This window comes from Orussus abietinus, unplaced genomic scaffold (assembly GCF_000612105.2).
Source record: "Orussus abietinus isolate OABI.00-Male unplaced genomic scaffold, Oabi_2.0 scaffold5, whole genome shotgun sequence".
NCBI classification, from domain to species: domain Eukaryota; kingdom Metazoa; phylum Arthropoda; class Insecta; order Hymenoptera; family Orussidae; genus Orussus; species Orussus abietinus.
In genome coordinates, this window is record NW_019394929.1 from 523,096 (window position 1) to 540,216 (window position 17,121).

At 44.2% G+C, this 17,121-nt stretch overlaps 4 protein-coding genes across 5 annotated transcripts; 2 read left to right on the forward strand and 2 right to left on the reverse strand.

Annotated features, from left to right (window-relative positions):
- The first annotated feature begins 44 nt into the window (after positions 1-44).
- LOC105701329 (yrdC domain-containing protein, mitochondrial) lies at positions 45-893 on the forward strand. Its single transcript, XM_012427992.1, has one exon. It carries the CDS (start codon positions 72-74, stop codon positions 807-809), a length of 738 nt encoding a protein of 245 aa, XP_012283415.1. The 5' UTR covers positions 45-71; the 3' UTR covers positions 810-893.
- Positions 889-11,459, reverse strand: LOC105701328 (protein Lilipod). Its single transcript, XM_012427991.2, has 9 exons — positions 11,140-11,459; positions 4,902-5,166; positions 4,714-4,817; positions 4,486-4,612; positions 4,092-4,160; positions 3,878-4,007; positions 3,425-3,776; positions 2,969-3,200; positions 889-2,804 (listed from the first exon to the last, which is right to left on the reverse strand). The coding sequence occupies exons 1-9, from the start codon at positions 11,197-11,199 to the stop codon at positions 2,566-2,568; spliced, it is 1,578 nt and encodes a 525-aa protein (XP_012283414.1). The 5' UTR covers positions 11,200-11,459; the 3' UTR covers positions 889-2,565.
- Positions 11,460-11,710: 251 nt separating this feature from the next.
- LOC105701394 (ubiquitin thioesterase OTU1) lies at positions 11,711-14,133 on the reverse strand. The gene is made up of 3 exons (XM_012428114.1): positions 13,388-14,133; positions 12,983-13,299; positions 11,711-12,905 (listed from the first exon to the last, which is right to left on the reverse strand). Exons 1-3 carry the CDS (start codon positions 13,779-13,781, stop codon positions 12,687-12,689), a joined length of 930 nt encoding a protein of 309 aa, XP_012283537.1. The 5' UTR covers positions 13,782-14,133; the 3' UTR covers positions 11,711-12,686.
- Positions 14,134-14,294: 161 nt separating this feature from the next.
- LOC105701405 (abl interactor 2) lies at positions 14,295-16,973 on the forward strand. 2 transcript variants are annotated; one of them, XM_012428128.2, is made up of 6 exons: positions 14,295-14,382; positions 14,863-15,529; positions 15,597-15,938; positions 16,058-16,315; positions 16,409-16,564; positions 16,687-16,973. In XM_012428128.2, the coding sequence occupies exons 2-6, from the start codon at positions 14,914-14,916 to the stop codon at positions 16,767-16,769; spliced, it is 1,455 nt and encodes a 484-aa protein (XP_012283551.1). In that variant the 5' UTR covers positions 14,295-14,382; positions 14,863-14,913; the 3' UTR covers positions 16,770-16,973. The 2 variants fall into 2 exon arrangements, with proteins under 2 accessions (XP_012283551.1, XP_012283553.1); XM_012428130.2 differs by lacking the exon at positions 14,295-14,382 and adding an exon at positions 14,417-14,793.
- Positions 16,974-17,121: the final 148 nt, after the last annotated feature.

Genomic DNA, 17,121 nt, shown 5'->3' on the forward strand with positions numbered 1-17,121 from the left:
GATATTTATAATTAAGCACACAATTCCTTTCTTATTTATATAAAGAAATTAGAAAATATTACGTAGCAAATATGGTTGGAAATCCAAAGTATCAGGGTCCTATAAAATCCCTCTTAACTGCCGTCAAAGAAGAGGTCGCAATATTAGGCCCGGAAAAGAAGCACTGGTTCTGTGGAGGTATAAGAAGCATAGCTATAGCGGTAAATCTCCTGCGGGAAAAACAAATTATAGCTGCACCTACTGACACGATATATGGACTCGTTGGCCTTGCACAGGATAATGATACGGTCAACAAAATTTATGAAATCAAAAAGAGAGACACCGCAAAACCATTAGCCATTTGCGTAAGCAGCATAACAGATATTAAAAAATGGGGACTTGTTGAGAACTTACCTCCTAAACTGTTAGAAACTCTTCTTCCCGGACCAGTGACTATAGTTTTAAAACGTACCGAAAACTTAAATCCACTTCTAAATCCAGGTACGGACAAAGTAGGCATTAGAGTGCCAAATGATAAATTTTTGAGGCATGTTTCCAAGATACTCGATGAACCGTTAGCACTCACTAGTGCCAATGAAAGTAACAAACCAAGCTCGCTAAGTGCAGAAGAGTTTGCTAATTTGTGGCCACAACTTGGAGGTATATTTTATTTGCAACCAAATAAAAAGATGACGAACGAGAAAAAACGAGTTGGGTCAACAGTAGTGGATCTCAGCGAGCCTGGAAAATTTAAAGTAATACGTAGTGGTATTGCGGCAGGATATGTTATAATGACTTTAAAAAGATCTGGGTTGACGCAAGTAGAATAACTGATTGTAATACATTTATAATTATCCAAACCATTGTAACTACTCGATCATGTGTTGATTTTGAAATAAAACATAGCAGTCGTATGATTGGCGATTTATTACAGGTGGAGCACAATTGGGTACATATATACATATATAATATATATAACATGTGTATACATTATATGTATGTATGAACTGTCCATAGACGGGAAGTGAATATGAATATAATCATTTTCGTGCATATACTGCGAAATAAAGAATCCCGTGGTACCAGTTACATAGCCACAATATATTTCGTACTTGATTCAAATTCAAACATGTAAATTCCGTGGAAATCAATTGTAATATTTGACTTACTCGTCGCACCGATTGTACTTATAAATGTTATATTTTGTGTCGCCACTATAAATGAGAACACTGAATTCTGACATCACGATAAACGAATTAGACGTTGCGACGATTACAAGAACCTCACTAAACGATAATACATTCGCGATAGAAGATTGTAATTCATAACAATAAAGTACTATAATGGCGTCCTGTCTCGACACCATTGGATATTTAATATTTAATAATATGTATATCAATGAGTATATTCGTGCCAGTGCACACGCTAGTATTGTCTTTCTGACGAGATGCGTATCACATAACATTGTTGCAAAATACCTACAAAATCTTATTCGTGTAATGCTTAAATTGATAATTAAAGCATCCAGAAGTCAGAAGACCGAACGATCGAATACTAATATCGAAATTACGACTTTTCGTTTACATTCGCTTATTACTTTTGGCAGTCGTCTGACTTCTGATCTCTTAATAAAATATGTACAATATACAGTCGATTCTGCATTGAAAATGCACCGTGTTTCGTTTAGTTAAAGTAGTGTAACAAGAATTTCTGCAAAAACCTTTCGTTATGTCGATTCATCCAGTTATCTGTTAAAAGAGCTTGGCCAAACGGAACTTGCAGTGCCTACCAAGATGTCTACGTTAAAACAATTTAGTCGCCGAAACAGTTGCCATCTCCTGGTAAAAGTACCTCGAAGAAAGCATAACAACCGTCACCTTCCTTTCTACGTCATACAAATGTCCAAGATACAGCAAAACCGCAACGAAACGAATGCGTTTTCCTTGGCTGCAATTACTCAGCCCAATGGGCGTACTGACGTCACTCGTGGCAATACTAGAAAAAATGCTACAATTTTGCGATGAATATCTCGGTATGCGTGTAAAAGAAAGCACAACAAGGTGCTCGATAATACAAAGTCTGGATCCGTAATGTTCAAGACTACTGTCGCAAAGCACATGAGCACAGAACGTACCAAAGTGAAGCAATTCACGCTTGCAACGAGCCGACAGTGGCATCCTTATCACAATACTGCGTTGCCTTCGTAACAGTTAAATCGTATAAATAATTATTAAAATATCTATTATCTAATAAGCATTACTAGTCGACGACAAGGGTCGTTGTTCCGACTCGACAACCGACGGTGTTCCTCCTTTACATCCTCCGTAAATTTCTGTCTTAATTGAAATTCCCGTTAGGCTTCTCATCTAATCGAAAAGGATGCAAAGTATCGAGTTTATCACTATATCACGGTTTCACGAGAAATGTAGCCCCTTCCGATTCCGAAGAGGTGACATTTCCGCAACGTGTCTGTGCAACTTGTTGCAAGACCGGATATACATAAGCTCTCGTTGAAGCGACGAGACCGCGCCCCGTTTTCGCGTCTTCTCCCTCGGTAGACGTTAATGACTTATACGCTAAATCAGTCTATTCTTCTTTCGCCGGGAACATGCCCGACGTACCTTTTTTCTCCTCGCGTTTGAATATCCCTATTAGACTGCTACGTAACCTGGCGAAGATCTCCTTGCGGACGGTCGCCGTGAACTTGGTGGCCAAACACGCGATCGCCGCAGTGGCGAATGTTAGATTATAGAATAAGACCAGTTTAAAATTACCGAGCCACTCGATGCGTCCAAAGTCTCCCAGCAGGTCGAAATTTGTCATACCTGAAAGGAAAAGCCCAATCGGTTACACCTGCGCCTCTTGGATGCACGCTTAAGCTAAGATTTCGCAAGGCGAGAATTAATCCACCCCGAGAGTTTCCGCCAATTTTCCAAGTTATTATAAGCTCGGGACGCGCGCTAGCACTTTGGAGTTCCCTTGTCCATACCTAGGATGCGCGACAGCAACGGCAGCGCGGAGCTCAGTACCAGAAGCAGAGCGCAGTTGGCGATTAAATGGGTCAAAGGAGTCGAATGACGTCTTGGTCGGACCCTCCTGACACCAGGAAGCGTGTAAAGTCCGATCGCACTGGTGGCCGCCAGGTACAGAATGACCGCGACCTCCACGGTGGCTCCGATAGGCCCCAGCTTGGAGAGTGAGCTGATCCCCAGCGTGAATTGCTAAAGAAAAAGAAAACAACAACCGTCAGCGCCCGTCGACCTTACTCAGAAACCGATTGCACCAACCGCGACTGGGGGAAATTTCTTCACTATGATTAATCATCAATTAGGGCAATTAATATCGCACTGACTCTAATCGGGCGTTAAGTAATCCTTGATTAAGGATTTTAACTCGAGCGTTGATGCAATCGGTCCTTAGGCATCGGGTTTCCTCCTGCACGTACCCTTGTACTCAGTGGCAACGCTTTAATCCCTATCAAGAGCTCCAAAGTATTCTGCACCGCGAGCAGAGCCGTAGCCGCGGAGAGGACCAGCAGCGCCAACATCGCCAGGGGATACAGCAGGGTCCTGCGTACCCACCACGTCCTCCTCTGCTCGTCCAAAAGTTTCCTCCTCTGCTGGACATCTTCCAACCTCTGCGCCAGGCCGCGCTGCAGGGCTCCATTTTTAAGACACATCAATCCCGGGCTGGAATTCGGCAACTCGTCCTCGTCGTCGAGAACCGTCCCACAGGATGGGAGAGACATGGGCGCCGGAGACACGTAAGATTTACCGGTTGTCTTCGCGTGTTGCAGCCTGAAGGAAAGTCGGAATCCGATTATGTGGACAAGGTATAATTAAATGCTAAATGAAAAGCGCGTGCGTGGCCAACGCCTCGCCTTACGTGGCGGCCTCACCTTCTTCTAATGCAATCTTCTTCTAGTCTATAGGCAAAGAACTCTTCGTCCAAATTTTTTAGGAACTGAGGCTTCACGAGGAACGACCCGACCACGCCGAAAAGTCGGACGAACCCCACTGGAGTGCACACTATAAAATCGAATCGTGTCAGAACATCAATGGTGGAGGGAAAAACCATGCAAAGGGAGGATCCCCTCGAGAGGGTTTACTTACACAACAGCATGACGACTCCCACGAAGGAGACGCAAGAGTACAAAAAGGGTAGGTAATAACTCCATAGATCTGCAAGGGAAAATAGATCAGGTGTCTTGAAACCGAATATTTGGAAAAACAAGGAAACTCCGCCTAAACGGTAACGCGACACGCATCCGTGGAAGATGTAAAATCTCATTTTTCACCGGCGTCACGGGTGGCTCAGCCTTGATTAGAGGTATCATTACGTAACTTGACTCCGGGCAATCGTTCTTTACGGTCGGTGCGTAATTACCGTCCGTAACGCCGGAATTGCGCGTTCGAGACCATGCGTGGAAATAAAAAAAAATATAAAAATGCTAATAAAGTAGGACTGGTTTAATAGCGCCAATTTGTACCCTTCGGGCGCACTCACTGAGCAACGTGTGTAGGCTCGACTTGTGATAGTCTATCAGTGCGGAGAGCACGTAAGTTATGCCCAAAACCAGAGCTCCCAGCAAGCACAAGACCGTCACTGTCTCGTAAACCCTGGCCATGACACCCTGGAACGATAGAAAGGGAAAAAAAAAGAAAAAAAAAAGAAGAAAACACGTTAATAATCATCAATTCGATCAATTTTAATTCCAGGTGCGCTCCTCATTACCTTCCTGTAGCCGACGAATCCCTCGGATTCCGTGAAGAGATAGGCGAACGGTAGGAACACGAACAGCGACAGGTTCGAGAAGAGGAACACGTGGTTCCAGAGACCTAGAAAGTGAAACAATAAATTTCGTCACGGGCATTATTTCGTTAACACGTGCGTATTTGTTATAGGATATGGGTAACCTTTACCTTGTATCAAGGAGCTGTTGAGCCATTTGACGTAATAGCTGTTGGGGTAGAGGATGAGCACCTCGTTGCTGGCGATGGAGACCGGCAAGAGGAGGGTGGCCCCCACGGACACGGCCAGGGCGACCGTACAGAGCCATAGGCTGATCCTGTATACCGTCGCCTCGTCCTCGTCCACGGAGAAATAGTCCTCGCGGTCCCTTCGACGAAACCTAGCGATAAGGCCGTAGCTCGAGATGTAGAGCAGGAGGAACAGCAGGAGAAATATCTGAAGGAAAGGGGAAAAAAATAAAGAAAAAAGTTAAACCTCCGTCAAGACATACAAATTCTGCATATTCTACAAAATCGCAAGTCGTTCACTCGGTGTCACGAGTACTTACTAATTTAAGTTTAAATTAGCTCTAAGTCGCGTACAGAGAACCTCCAGACGATCATGGAGCGCATTTAATTAATTGGCGCGTGGTACGAGCTGGTTTGTAAAATCAACGCCGCCAGTCGTCTCGGCATTGTCGCAAAAATCCGCCATCGACTTCGCCTAAGGAATTCTTGGAGGACCGCCACGTAAGACATGCCTCTGCAATGTTGCACCGCTGCACCGTTGCACCTTTGCAGAGCTTTGACGCAGGTATCTAGTCCACGACGCGATCTGCATACAGAGAAGAGTCCCGGACCGTGGCTCCTCAAATTCAAGACGTCCATTTCTTTCCTTCTACCGTTTAAAAAATGAATTCTACCCCGGTGCTCGGAATAAAAAGTCGACCCCGCACCCCCTAAAAAACGGCGCAGTAATTCGCACCTACTCTCCCGGTTATTCCTGGCTTTTATCGGCGCTCTCGGCCAGCTAGTGCGATGTAATCGAGGCACTGCCTTCGAAAATAGACAGCCAGGTAGTATATTAATCCTCCTCGCCTGAGCTATTAGCGACAAGAAATGTCAAGAGACATCGGCTCGTATACCACGTGGTCGAACAATAGCCAGGCATTTTACTAATCGATAAGGGACGTAATAACGACCGATCGCGTGCTTACACCCATTATCGAGGGTCGGTTTCACCTTATCAATGACAATCTCGTAATGTATCCATAAACCATGTACCGAAACATCACTGACAACGTCAGAAAGTGTATTAATCACCCCCGCCTGAGCTATTAGCGACAAGAAACGTCAAAATACGTCGACTAATAGACCACGTGGTCGAACAATGGCCAGACATTTTGAACATAGATTGATAAGGGGCGCAATCACGGCCGACCGCCCCGATCCCGTACTAATAGCCCTTATCGAGGGTCGTTTCGCCTTATCACAATCTCGCAATGTATCCGTAAACCGTACATCGAAACATTATTGACACCCCGCAACGAGTATTGACGCTTAGCTTTGGCTTCCTTATCTGCGTAATCGCGTTGTCACGTGGCTCTCGCGCGTCATCGACATGTGAGTGCTCCGATGGAAACACCGTCCGCGGATTTAAACAAAGTCTGGAGCCTAAGCGGATTGTCGGATAAATTCGTCGGAGGTGTTAGCCTTGACTGCAAGTATCGATTGGTCGAACGACTTGACCGTCGACTCGCCACGCAAGGCCGACTCGTTGCAGCATACGAGAAAGCCTCTCCGTTGTCCATAAATCGATAACCCCGCCTAATGTTCTAACGCTACTCGACACGCTACACCCCTGGCGAGAGGAAATAAAGGGCCGACTAAGCGTGCCAGGTTATCGCGGGCAAACCCGATACGGGGATTCTATTTTGGCCCCGGAGCAGCCCCGAAACGATTTCGCCTGGGCGCCTTCGTTCTTGGTAACGGAATCGTCTTACATGCGAAATTTAATGTCAACAGGCGTCTTTCTTCCTCCCTGGCTAACACTCTTAAAATAAAAGAAACAATTGGATCGTGACGTTCCTTATGAATATCTTATCTAAAATTAAGGCTACACGAAACTGGTACATTTAAAGGTCTCGTTAACGAAACCCATCTCCAAACTGGATGCACTCGATTTAAAAAAGGTCTTGAACACCCATGGAATTTAATTTCTCCAAATTTATCCGTAAACGTTCTTTGTAAAATATGACATTTTCAGGGATGTCGAAAACCTTATTAGGGCCTCCATAATCATGTAGGGAAGATTTCATGGAATTTGGGGTACTCGAGTAGGAAACAAAGCTGTATTAATAATTGATCTCTCTGGGGTGTCACCTTATTGTCGGCTTAAGTTTATTTAACCGAGAATGGATCGAAGTACCCGGCAACTGGGGCGCCTTCTCCACCTCGTGTAAAGACACCGTGTAAGGCGGTAATTAGTCGGAAAATAAGCGACCACGCGAAGGATCGAAACGAGTACTCGACCCCGTTACTACTCGCTCTAATAGCTCGAGCTCGTACGTGCTCGATAAGGATAAGGGGATCGCGTTCGAGATGTCAAACGAGGTTGCGACTCGATTACGAGAGCGATCGCTGCCTTTTTTCTTTTTCCCTCTCTTCGAGGCGTCGCGTACGACGAAACGATCCGACACTCCTCGAGTGGATTTTTCACGGGCCATCCGACCGATTACGCTTATCTAAACAGGAGCAATGAATGGAATTCCGCGCTACTCGCGGATAGCCACGTGAAAAAACGCGAGTAAATCGAGCGCGAGTGTGTACTCCCCTCGGGGGGAGATTTACGAGCGAGTGCGTCTTCTGGATTGAAGAATCGACCACGTGCTCGAAGGCAACAAAATCAATAGACATATCTACACCCCTTGCATGTAATCAGTACCCTATCGGAATGGATATGAAAATGTACGAATTCTTAGATACGAATTTAGGAAGATTTGCACCTACGTGCACGGTGTGCTATGGCTATGCTATATATATACACCATAGAAAATGTGGATTTGAAACCCAAATGAAGTACGCGATGCTCGTGAAATTTAATTTCTCGAAAATAAAATTCTATTGATCTTCGACAAGAACCAAATACTTTTCTTTTTTTTTTTCTTTCGAAAAATGAAATTTCAGGAGCACCGCGTTCTTCCTTAGAGCCTCCACAATCACGTGTTAAAGTTCCCGATAACTCGGTGCACCCAGTTTGGAGAAAAGCTTTATCAATATTTTCACGCTTGTATATATATAGTGACGTTTTCGTATCACCTTAAAGGTAGGAACATACCGGGCCAAGTATCGTGTCAGTATTGGGCACACCAATTCCCATACAATTAATATAATGAATATAATGTGTACAATTAATTACATAGAGCTCGGCTAGCCGCACGTGTCGCGAAGCGTCACTTAGGATAAACGGAATCGCGACGAAAAACGTCGTCATACCGTCACGTTACGACACCGACCCGACACGTCAGCGTATTTCTACGTCAACTCGCGTCCCCCCGGCATTTACTGCCATCCGTTGTCATTCACCGGTGCTCGGAGGGACGAACGCGCCGATCAAAGTCTAGGAAGAAATTCCGCCAAGAGCATCGTCCTCTTTCCCTGTGTCGAGTTAGTTTCACCGGTACTATTAATAAGGCGCCGCGTTAAGAGGAGCGGTCACCTCGACCCTGTCAAAGCAAAAGGCCAAGAGTTCCTTCCCGCTCGTAAGGCCCCTCTCGTTCCTATTATTAACGTTATCGGTTAACCTTATCCGCGGCGCAACCGGGTCCCGTTGGCTAAGCTTCTCTCAGCCTTCTGTGGCACCGATCGGGTGCTAAATAATTCATGTATGCAGCCTTGGCCCGAGTCTACGACCCACAATTCGCCGTAACGCCGATCTCTCGACACCGTGAAGGAGCGCCGACGTTAAAAATGAATACCGTCTCGCAGAAGATGCATAAAAGGGGTCGTCGCATTAACGCGGACATCCGCGACTCGAGGCTCGCCGACAAAAAAATTCTCCCGTAAGGGAAAGTTATTACTTTATAATAAGATAGTTTTATATAATAAGATAATTTATAATATGATAGATAATTAATATAATAAGATAGAAAGGAGCGCCGATGTTAAGAGTGAAGACCGTCTTCCAGAAAACGCATAAAAGAGGTCGTCGCGTTAAGTAGATGTATAAGTGGCATCGAAGAGGTTTTGTTTATAAAACTTTTCTCCCACCTCGATTTACCGAATAGTTTGAAACTTCACAACGTGAATAGGGAGCCTGTAAGGAAGGTCCTAAAACTCATGAAATTTCAATTCTTTCCCAAACTTCCGTATAAATATTTCCGACAATTTTCGGACGACTCGGGATCCCACTTTCGCATCCCCTTGACCCTAGAACTACCGGCCGATTATTTTTTCCCCGTGGTGGGCCAAACCAGCAATATACGAATTTATTCAGCCGATTTACCGAACGTTCTTGGAAAAAGTCGCGAACCGCTTGGCCCTGCGTTGAAAAGAATCGCGCGAAAAATCCGCCGTATCAGCGAAAATCGCGAGTCGCCTTGACCCTGTTCCCGAGGGCGGTTCGAGTTCCTCGTTTCTCGGGAGCACCCTCCGAGACGGTAACAGGACGCTGCGGAATTCCGCCGAGGATCCTTGACATTAGGGGCGGACTGCGGGCGGAAGACTCGGGCCGTTGACTCGCCGCGAAAGTAACGAGAAAGCCGCGATAAACGCCCGTTGAGTTCGAAATAATTATACCCTGCCAGGAATGCCGCGGAGCGGGTAAAACGTGAGTCGCGTGCGGATTTCATCCGCACGCGGAGGCTGCGATCGGAGCCCGGTAGCCGCGAGGGATCGTCCACGGTGAGTCGTCGCGAAACAAGTCGGCGACATAAATTAATTCGAGGGTCCTCTTCGTAAATCTTGATTGCTATTCTTGTGACGGCAGGTGTCGATAACCTTTTCAGGTTTATCTACCTCGCGGTCGTCGATGCGCTCGGCCTCTTGTCTATAACAAGGAGCATCAAAATCATTGGCTAATCTGGTCGTTGCGCTCTACTACGTCGATTTCAAGGTCCACAGAGTCTCGTCTCTTCGATTGGAATAACGATCCCGTCCTCTTCGTCGACGTCTAATTCTATTCTCGTGACGCCAGGAGTCAATAGCCTTTCCCAAATTATCTCGATATCTCTGGACGTTGCGCTAGACGTCAATTTCAACGTGCCTAGAATCTTGACTCTCGTCGAGATGGATCGGGACGAGTGCTCGACATCTCTCGATGACGTCGACCAGCGATCCTCCTCGTCGACATCATCGACTGGCACTTTCGCACATCCCGGAGTCAACATCCATCTCCAAGTGATCCCGTTCTCCCTCGACGAAATTCCGGGGCCTCGACTTCGAAATGGAAGCCAAGTATTTCCGCTCTGTTCCCTCTTGCGGATTCCGCAGAGGGTAGAGCAGCCTTTCCGGTTCTGCCTGGATGGCTCGATCCAAGACCTCCACCGGAAAAACCGTGCGATGTTTTCGCTGCGTTCCTCCAGCGAGAGAGGCCTTTCCGACGAGGCGAGAACCAGGTTGCGATCCGTCCTTTTTCCTCTCCCCCTCTTCCTGCCGCATTTTAAATGGGCTCCGGACATTTCGAAACGAAGATTAGATTTTCCGGGCCGGCCAAGGCCGAGCCACTTACGTCGAGCCCTCTCTGCTCGTCATAAAACTCGAGGAAGCGGATCCACGTGGATACGACGTACAAGTCCACCATGTAAACACGTGCACGTTTCACCCAACTCCGCATAACCTACATACATCCCAGTTAAAACGTTATATATAAATATATATACCAAAATCCTTACATACACGCACCAGGAAAAACCGGAGGCATTTTCAGGACGACATGAAGGTCGCGTATTTCGGAGCACCGTTAACCCGGATTTAAAAGAGTCTTCCAAGTCGACGAATCCGCAAAGTACTGTTAACATCCACGATCTGCCTATTGACGTCCCAACCGAAGCGGATCGAACCGCTTACTCCTCGCTGCTTCATAATTCCTGGCACATCGGAGCGCCGCATTCTCCGCATAGTTTATGGGAGTTAAAACGTCGCATTAATGACTGATTATTAAATTTATTAAAGAGTTGTCTTACCCAAATGTGGAGGCTACGCGATGGAACGGAACGTACCTTTGGCGTATATGGCAGGTATGGTTTGTTACGAGGAATTTAAAAAAATTCGGGGTCTCCGGATAAAAAAAAAAAGAAAAACGAGGCGAGGATCTCTACAGTCTAGCCGTAACCAGGGAAATACGTGGCGGCCGTGGCGACGAGCCAGGAGCGGGTCGTCCGGCGCGGCGCCCCGGCCTTAAAATACGCCTTAGGCGAGAATCGATCCTTACGATGTTCTCCCGGACGGTGTTGTGAAATAACTGTTCCCTGATATCCGCCTCATCTTCCATCTTCACCTGTTTGTCGGCGAACTCCTCCTAGGCGAGTGGAAGGCCGCGGGGTGTAACGACATTTTACATCGGTGGCTCCCCGGCGCCAAAAACCATGCCCGACCTGAGCTCCTTGGAGGCGCTCCAAAACGAGCGCGCTAAACTCCGATATTATTACGAGAGTATTCCGGCGATCCGCGGAGCGAGAGAAGAGCGATGCTCACCGAACAATGTACCGCGAGCGTGTTTACGCGGAGACGCGCGACCGAACGATCAATCCCCCGTCGCGGCTGACGAGACACTGAACTCCCTGAACTTGGCCGTTGGTTCCGCGAGGGTCGCCAGCGCCATCTCTCAGGAGAAAGGCCACCTACTTACCGACCCCAACCTTAGCGATAGAGGCTACTCTTATATATTAAAGCATAATAGGAGATAATGGAAGATAATGGTAGATAACCTAACGACAAACTATTTTTATGTGTTTTTTTGAAAGTGACTTACAGGATACTCGTAAGCGACGGAATTACTTACGTAAAGTAAATACGATTTATTTCGAATCATTGTACGCGATTGTTACAACGGAGATCTTTAAAAAACATACTACACGATTGTATAAATATAGATCTGCGCAACGTCGATGGAAACGTGAACCCACAACCGTGGACTCTTCGGTAAATCTTAGATAGATATTTCTTTTCGCGAGCGAACTCAGTACGTGTAGTAGTAGCAGCGACGTTAACATTTAATCGCACATTCGTTGATCACGTCTTTACGCACGCAGATTGATGTTATTGTTTTTGTTTTTTTCAACTTTCTTCGAGGATATCGCATCATGGACTAGTAACACTCAATCCCACCAATGGTGATTAACTTTATTTCGTCATTAATATATTATGTTATCGAACTCTGCACTCCGTTGAAATATAAAGCTACTCGCTTTTGGTGGAACGAATGTTCGTCCTGTTGATATACTGGTTTTCCTCGGCTATTCGGGTAAAGTGTCGGGCAAGCGGTCTATTTTTAACCGATAAATAAGAACCTTGTTTTCTGGGCGAAGGAAAGTAACAAACTTGAGCTTGATAAGTTGTGCTACATACTCGCAGGAGTCGGTAAAATTAGCTAACGCCGATGCAAGATGGTAGAACGTGATGTAAAAGAACGTTACAAAGAAACTAATTTAACTAATATTTAACAATTGATTCAGTTCCTAAATTTAATTATATATAATTTATAATATACAGAATTGGGATAAAGAGTAAACAAAAAATGTTTACATTTTCGGTGCCCTCGTTATAAGTAATGTAGTAACTACTAAATTGATTCTAGGGCCTAACGGTATCTACTGTTTCTGTTAAAAAAAAAAAATAAATTGAGCAAACAATTAGAGTATCATTTGAATACCAAATGACTACAAAACGTACTAGTTTATATTTAAACTTTTGACAGGAGTGGAACTATTCACTGACCGAAATTAGTCTTGTTTGGTAGTTGATAAATCCAGTAGGACGCTAGGCAGCTACTTCTCCAAAGTTCATATGGCCAGTAAATTTGGCATGTTCCTGCGCCTCTACTTGCCCACTAATTAAAGCATTGCATATCATACATTTCAACGTAAATTTATCAACATTTGTGTATTGGCGACAAGAATTCGCTTCTCTTGCTAATTGTGCTGCTTGGAGTAATAGCTTTTTATCCTCTGCTGAAAATATCGTCTGTATGCTATCACCCTAGAAAAAAAGGTAAAACATAAAAGTCAGTTTCCTTAATTATTATAAGGAACAAATAAATAAATCTTTACACTTACCTCAAGTGGCTCAAGGTAAAGCGGATCATAATGAATACCATCGAATATAAGAAAAACACGTTGAGCATAATGTTGATCCTCTCCAAATCTGTTTATAATTGCATTCATACAATCGACTACAGCAATTTCAAGCCCATAGAATCGCGACAATATTGATAATTCGATGGCACCTCCCCATGAATCCGACTTCCGAATCCATTCGCAGTATTCTGTATTAGGGCGACCTAAGATGGCCTCAGAGTATTCTTCTTGGTCCATCACTACTGCATTAGCAATGATTTCCCGCATATAACTTGCACATGAAGGATCGACTTTCCCTGAAACAATAATCTAAACTAGTACAAAGCTTTTACAAATTGATTCTTAAAAACAATTGCTCTTAATAAAAACAATTCGATACATTACCATTTAACACATAACCTACGCTGGTAAAGAGGCACGAATTATCTGCAGGAACAACTTTCTTCATGAGCACGCCCGGACTGTTCGAGATATCCTCTGTGTCCATGATATGTGATCGTCCGATATTTTCAGATGTTTGCTCCCCATTTTGAACGGGTTTCTCCTCGATAATCAAGGTGTCTCCCGATACGATGCCGCTTTCCTCTAGAGTAGCATCTCCCCGATTGAGATCAAGTTCTTTCGGAGGAAAACCTGCCAGTATCTGGAGAGCTTCGGCAGGTATCCCAGTAAGCTCGGAAAGCTTTGCCTTTAAGGCAGGAACTTTATCATGGGGAGTCAATTCGTGAACAACTTTCACTCCCAACTTTGTTTTAAACTTGAGCACAAACCCAGCCATCGCTCAACCAGGATCTACAACCGACGGTTTAACTATTGTCCAACGATCAGCTGTTTAAATTACTCCACGAACTCCTGGGTACTCGCACAAAGTTGATCATAATCGACGAAGGAAGGTGATTATACAATTTTAGAAGTCGAGTTCTTCGATCGTTACCGGTCGTTGTACTGGCGAGATATCTCCGAGGTTAACGAAGTCTCCCCTGGATTTCGACATCGACTCCACGCCACGAGAACGCAGGAAAATTCAGCAACAATCCATCTGTCTCCAACTACACATCAATACTTAGTTGGGCCTGGTCAGGTCCATCAACCCTAGAGCTCCACAAATCGGTAATGTGAGCTTGCAGCTTCAAAACTATCATTGACTACATAATCCGCAAGATGGACGACCGCACCGACTTTTTCGAGACTTCACCTGTCGGAAATTATTGGAAGTATATTCAGGAATATGGCGCTCCCCGTAAGCACGCAGTCCTCTCACCTATTGGTTACGCCACTGTATACATTTCATTTTATAGGTTACAAACACATAAAAATCTAATAGCGGTTATCGATGTCGTGGGTGTCCAAGAGTGCCGCAGGGGCAAGTTTATCGTGCGGTAAGATTTTTTTTTATTTCGTTAAACCATTTATAATGGTAGTGAATCAAGCATGGTATAATAGTCATTAGAAACGATCTGGAGAGCACTAGCAAATCTCTCAATACTGATTTTTACATCCTACAGTCTTCCCTTTAATTTAGACCCCCTTTGGCGTCCATCTTGAATTCTGTGTCGGATACCACTCCTTGCTTACTCTGTTTTGATTTTTGCTGATTTCTCCGTCTATTTTTAAACAAAACAGACGGTTTAATTGTGTACATTAGATACAGACTTGTCTCGGTTGAAAAATAAATTTGCACGAAACATTGTAATGATTTCGTATGATTGTAAAGTACTGAGACAGGAAGTCCACACTATTCGATATTATTGAATTATCACAACTGCTGCTACATTAGTATATGCGTAGAGGTATTTCCTTTGCTTAAGGTGTAGTGATCTGATGAATGCTATTTAATTATCGATATGTGGTTTTTCTAGGATAAATTCACTTCGTGGCACTCAGCTTCCAAAGTAAACACCCGTTTAGATATGGCAGAGTTGGCGACTCTTCTCCGTCAGGAGATTCCAGAGGGAAGGAGTAACTTAGCCGATAGCCATACAAATCTGGAACGAGTTGCGGAATATTGTGAAGCCAATTATTTTCAAGCAGAAAACAAACGAATTGCATTGGAAGAAACAAAAAATTATACAACCCAGTCTTTAGCTAGTGTTGCATATCAAATCAACACTCTAGCATACAATTTTCTGCAGTTGCTTGATCTGCAAACCTCCCAATTAGCCGAAATGGAAAGTCAAATGAATCATATAGCCCAAACCGTTATGATTCATAAAGAAAAAGTTGCTAGGAGAGAAATCGGAGTGCTTACTGCTAACAAAATGACAACACGTCAATATAAAATCATTGCTCCAGCTAATCCTGAAAAACCAATAAAGTATGTCAGAAAAAGTATTGATTACACAGTTTTGGATGAAATTGGTCATGGTGTACGGAGCAGTGGCACTCCGAGGAGCAAGCAACGAGGTGGTAGTCAAGGCAGTGTACAGAGTTTAGGAGGAGCGTCGACTGGTTCTGGTTTGGGAGCTGCCATGGCAGGACCTGCTCCTACTACCAAACCTCCGACTCCACCCCAGACAGTTAGAACTGGTAAACTAATTCATCTTCGATATTCTGCGAACAGAGTGCAGTTTATAAATTTATTGGTCTTTCACAGGGACATTAAGTAAAGGCTCCCGAGAGTACAGAACTCCACCGGCTGTTGCTCCACCTCAAGTTCCGAGTCATTATGCTCCAAATTATCCTTTAGGCCATCCAAGACGTGAGCGTGGTCCAGGATATAGCACTTTACCTCTTCACGTGCATACTACTTCACATACATCTCACAACACTGCCCACGTTACACATGTAAATACTACAACCCAGCACACATCTCCTCCACCTCCACAAATAGGAACGGTTCATCCACTGCAAACTCATCCTCAGACACCTCCACCTGCACCTCCCAGTATCACTGGAGCTCAAGGTTATATTCAAGAACCCCACAACAGTATGCCTCGTAAGTACATTTAAAATATGATCGGTCGTATATTTCTTCGGGTGACTTATTTATGAAAATACTGATTACATCGTAACTACTTTATTGAATAAACATTTACTTCCAAATTTAACTTTCAGCTCCCCCGTCACCATTAGTGGGCATTGGTAGCGATATGACAGAATATAGTGGTCACCATACTTTGCCACATCGGTTGTCACATCAGATTAGTCGCAGCAGTGGAGCAAACAGCCCTCCACTGCCTCCACCACCTCCACCAGAGCAAGAAGAGCATCCACAGTTTGGACGACCTTCTCAATCGAGTGGTGCTATTATGCCTATTGTACCAGATGAAGAAGATTTACCTGGATGGGTACCTAAAAATTATATCGAGAAAGGTACAATTCAATGACATCATTTTTTTTCCATATAATTAAATTCTTCTATATTTTGTACCCCGGTATTAATGTTTTTCAATGTGTTTAATCTAGTGGTGGCAATCTATGACTATTATGCGGACAAGGAAGATGAGCTGAGTTTTTCCGAGAGTTCAGTGATATATGTCCTCAAGAAGAATGACGATGGATGGTGGGAAGGAGTGATGGATGGAATCACGGGTTTGTTCCCTGGAAATTATGTCGAACCATGTGTGTAGTTCCTCCATGAAATTTTAATTTAAAAACATTTTCATGATTGAAGCAGTTTGATATATATATACATATATGTATACATACGTGTATATGTACACAGATATATATTTTGTCTCTAGTAAAAAGTTTAGGTGTAATACAAGGAGACATGTATTCATTGGCACGAAGGACAACTGTATGTTCCAAAGACTCGATGGAATAATAGATGGAAAGAAGAACGGAGGGTGCTAGGCTTGCTGTACAACACATTTCTTTCATACAATCTATATAATGCTGTGCCGAGCATGAGAACCAGCTCAATAATGCAGTATTTTTAATTTTAGCAACGTTTTATAAACATTTGTAATAGTGTCTCGTACATGTTTTCGATTTATAATAGAAATAAATAATACGACCAGACAACGACTATAAGGCATTGTTAATCAATTAAATGCAAAGTCGTGGAAATCAAGAAAAAAATCACTAGCAATAAAGTCACCTTTGAACGAGATCTGTTCAGGCAGGGTTGGGCGCTGTTGGGAGAACGAGCGAGATTTCTCTCCTGTACCGCACGT

Bases quoted from the DNA above. Each gene is read 5' to 3' on its own strand.
- LOC105701329 (XM_012427992.1), top strand. From the start codon at position 72: ATGGTTGGAAATCCAAAGTATCAGGGTCCTATAAAATCCCTCTTAACT.
- LOC105701328 (XM_012427991.2), bottom strand. From the start codon at position 11,199: ATGGAAGATGAGGCGGATATCAGGGAACAGTTATTTCACAACACCGTC. The intron at 3,777-3,877 runs GTGAGGCCGCCA...ACTTTCCTTCAG, and splicing joins GAAGATTGCATTAGAAGAAG to GCTGCAACACGCGAAGACAA. The intron at 3,201-3,424 runs GTACGTGCAGGA...CTTTTTCTTTAG, and splicing joins CGTTGCCACTGAGTACAAGG to CAATTCACGCTGGGGATCAG.
- LOC105701394 (XM_012428114.1), bottom strand. From the start codon at position 13,781: ATGGCTGGGTTTGTGCTCAAGTTTAAAACAAAGTTGGGAGTGAAAGTT. The intron at 13,300-13,387 runs GTAATGTATCGA...TTATTGTTTCAG, and splicing joins CGTAGGTTATGTGTTAAATG to GGAAAGTCGATCCTTCATGT. The intron at 12,906-12,982 runs GTAAGTGTAAAG...CTTTTTTTCTAG, and splicing joins TTTACCTTGAGCCACTTGAG to GGTGATAGCATACAGACGAT.
- LOC105701405 (XM_012428128.2), top strand. From the start codon at position 14,914: ATGGCAGAGTTGGCGACTCTTCTCCGTCAGGAGATTCCAGAGGGAAGG. The intron at 15,530-15,596 runs GTAAACTAATTC...GGTCTTTCACAG, and splicing joins ACCCCAGACAGTTAGAACTG to GGACATTAAGTAAAGGCTCC. The intron at 15,939-16,057 runs GTAAGTACATTT...TTTAACTTTCAG, and splicing joins ACCCCACAACAGTATGCCTC to CTCCCCCGTCACCATTAGTG.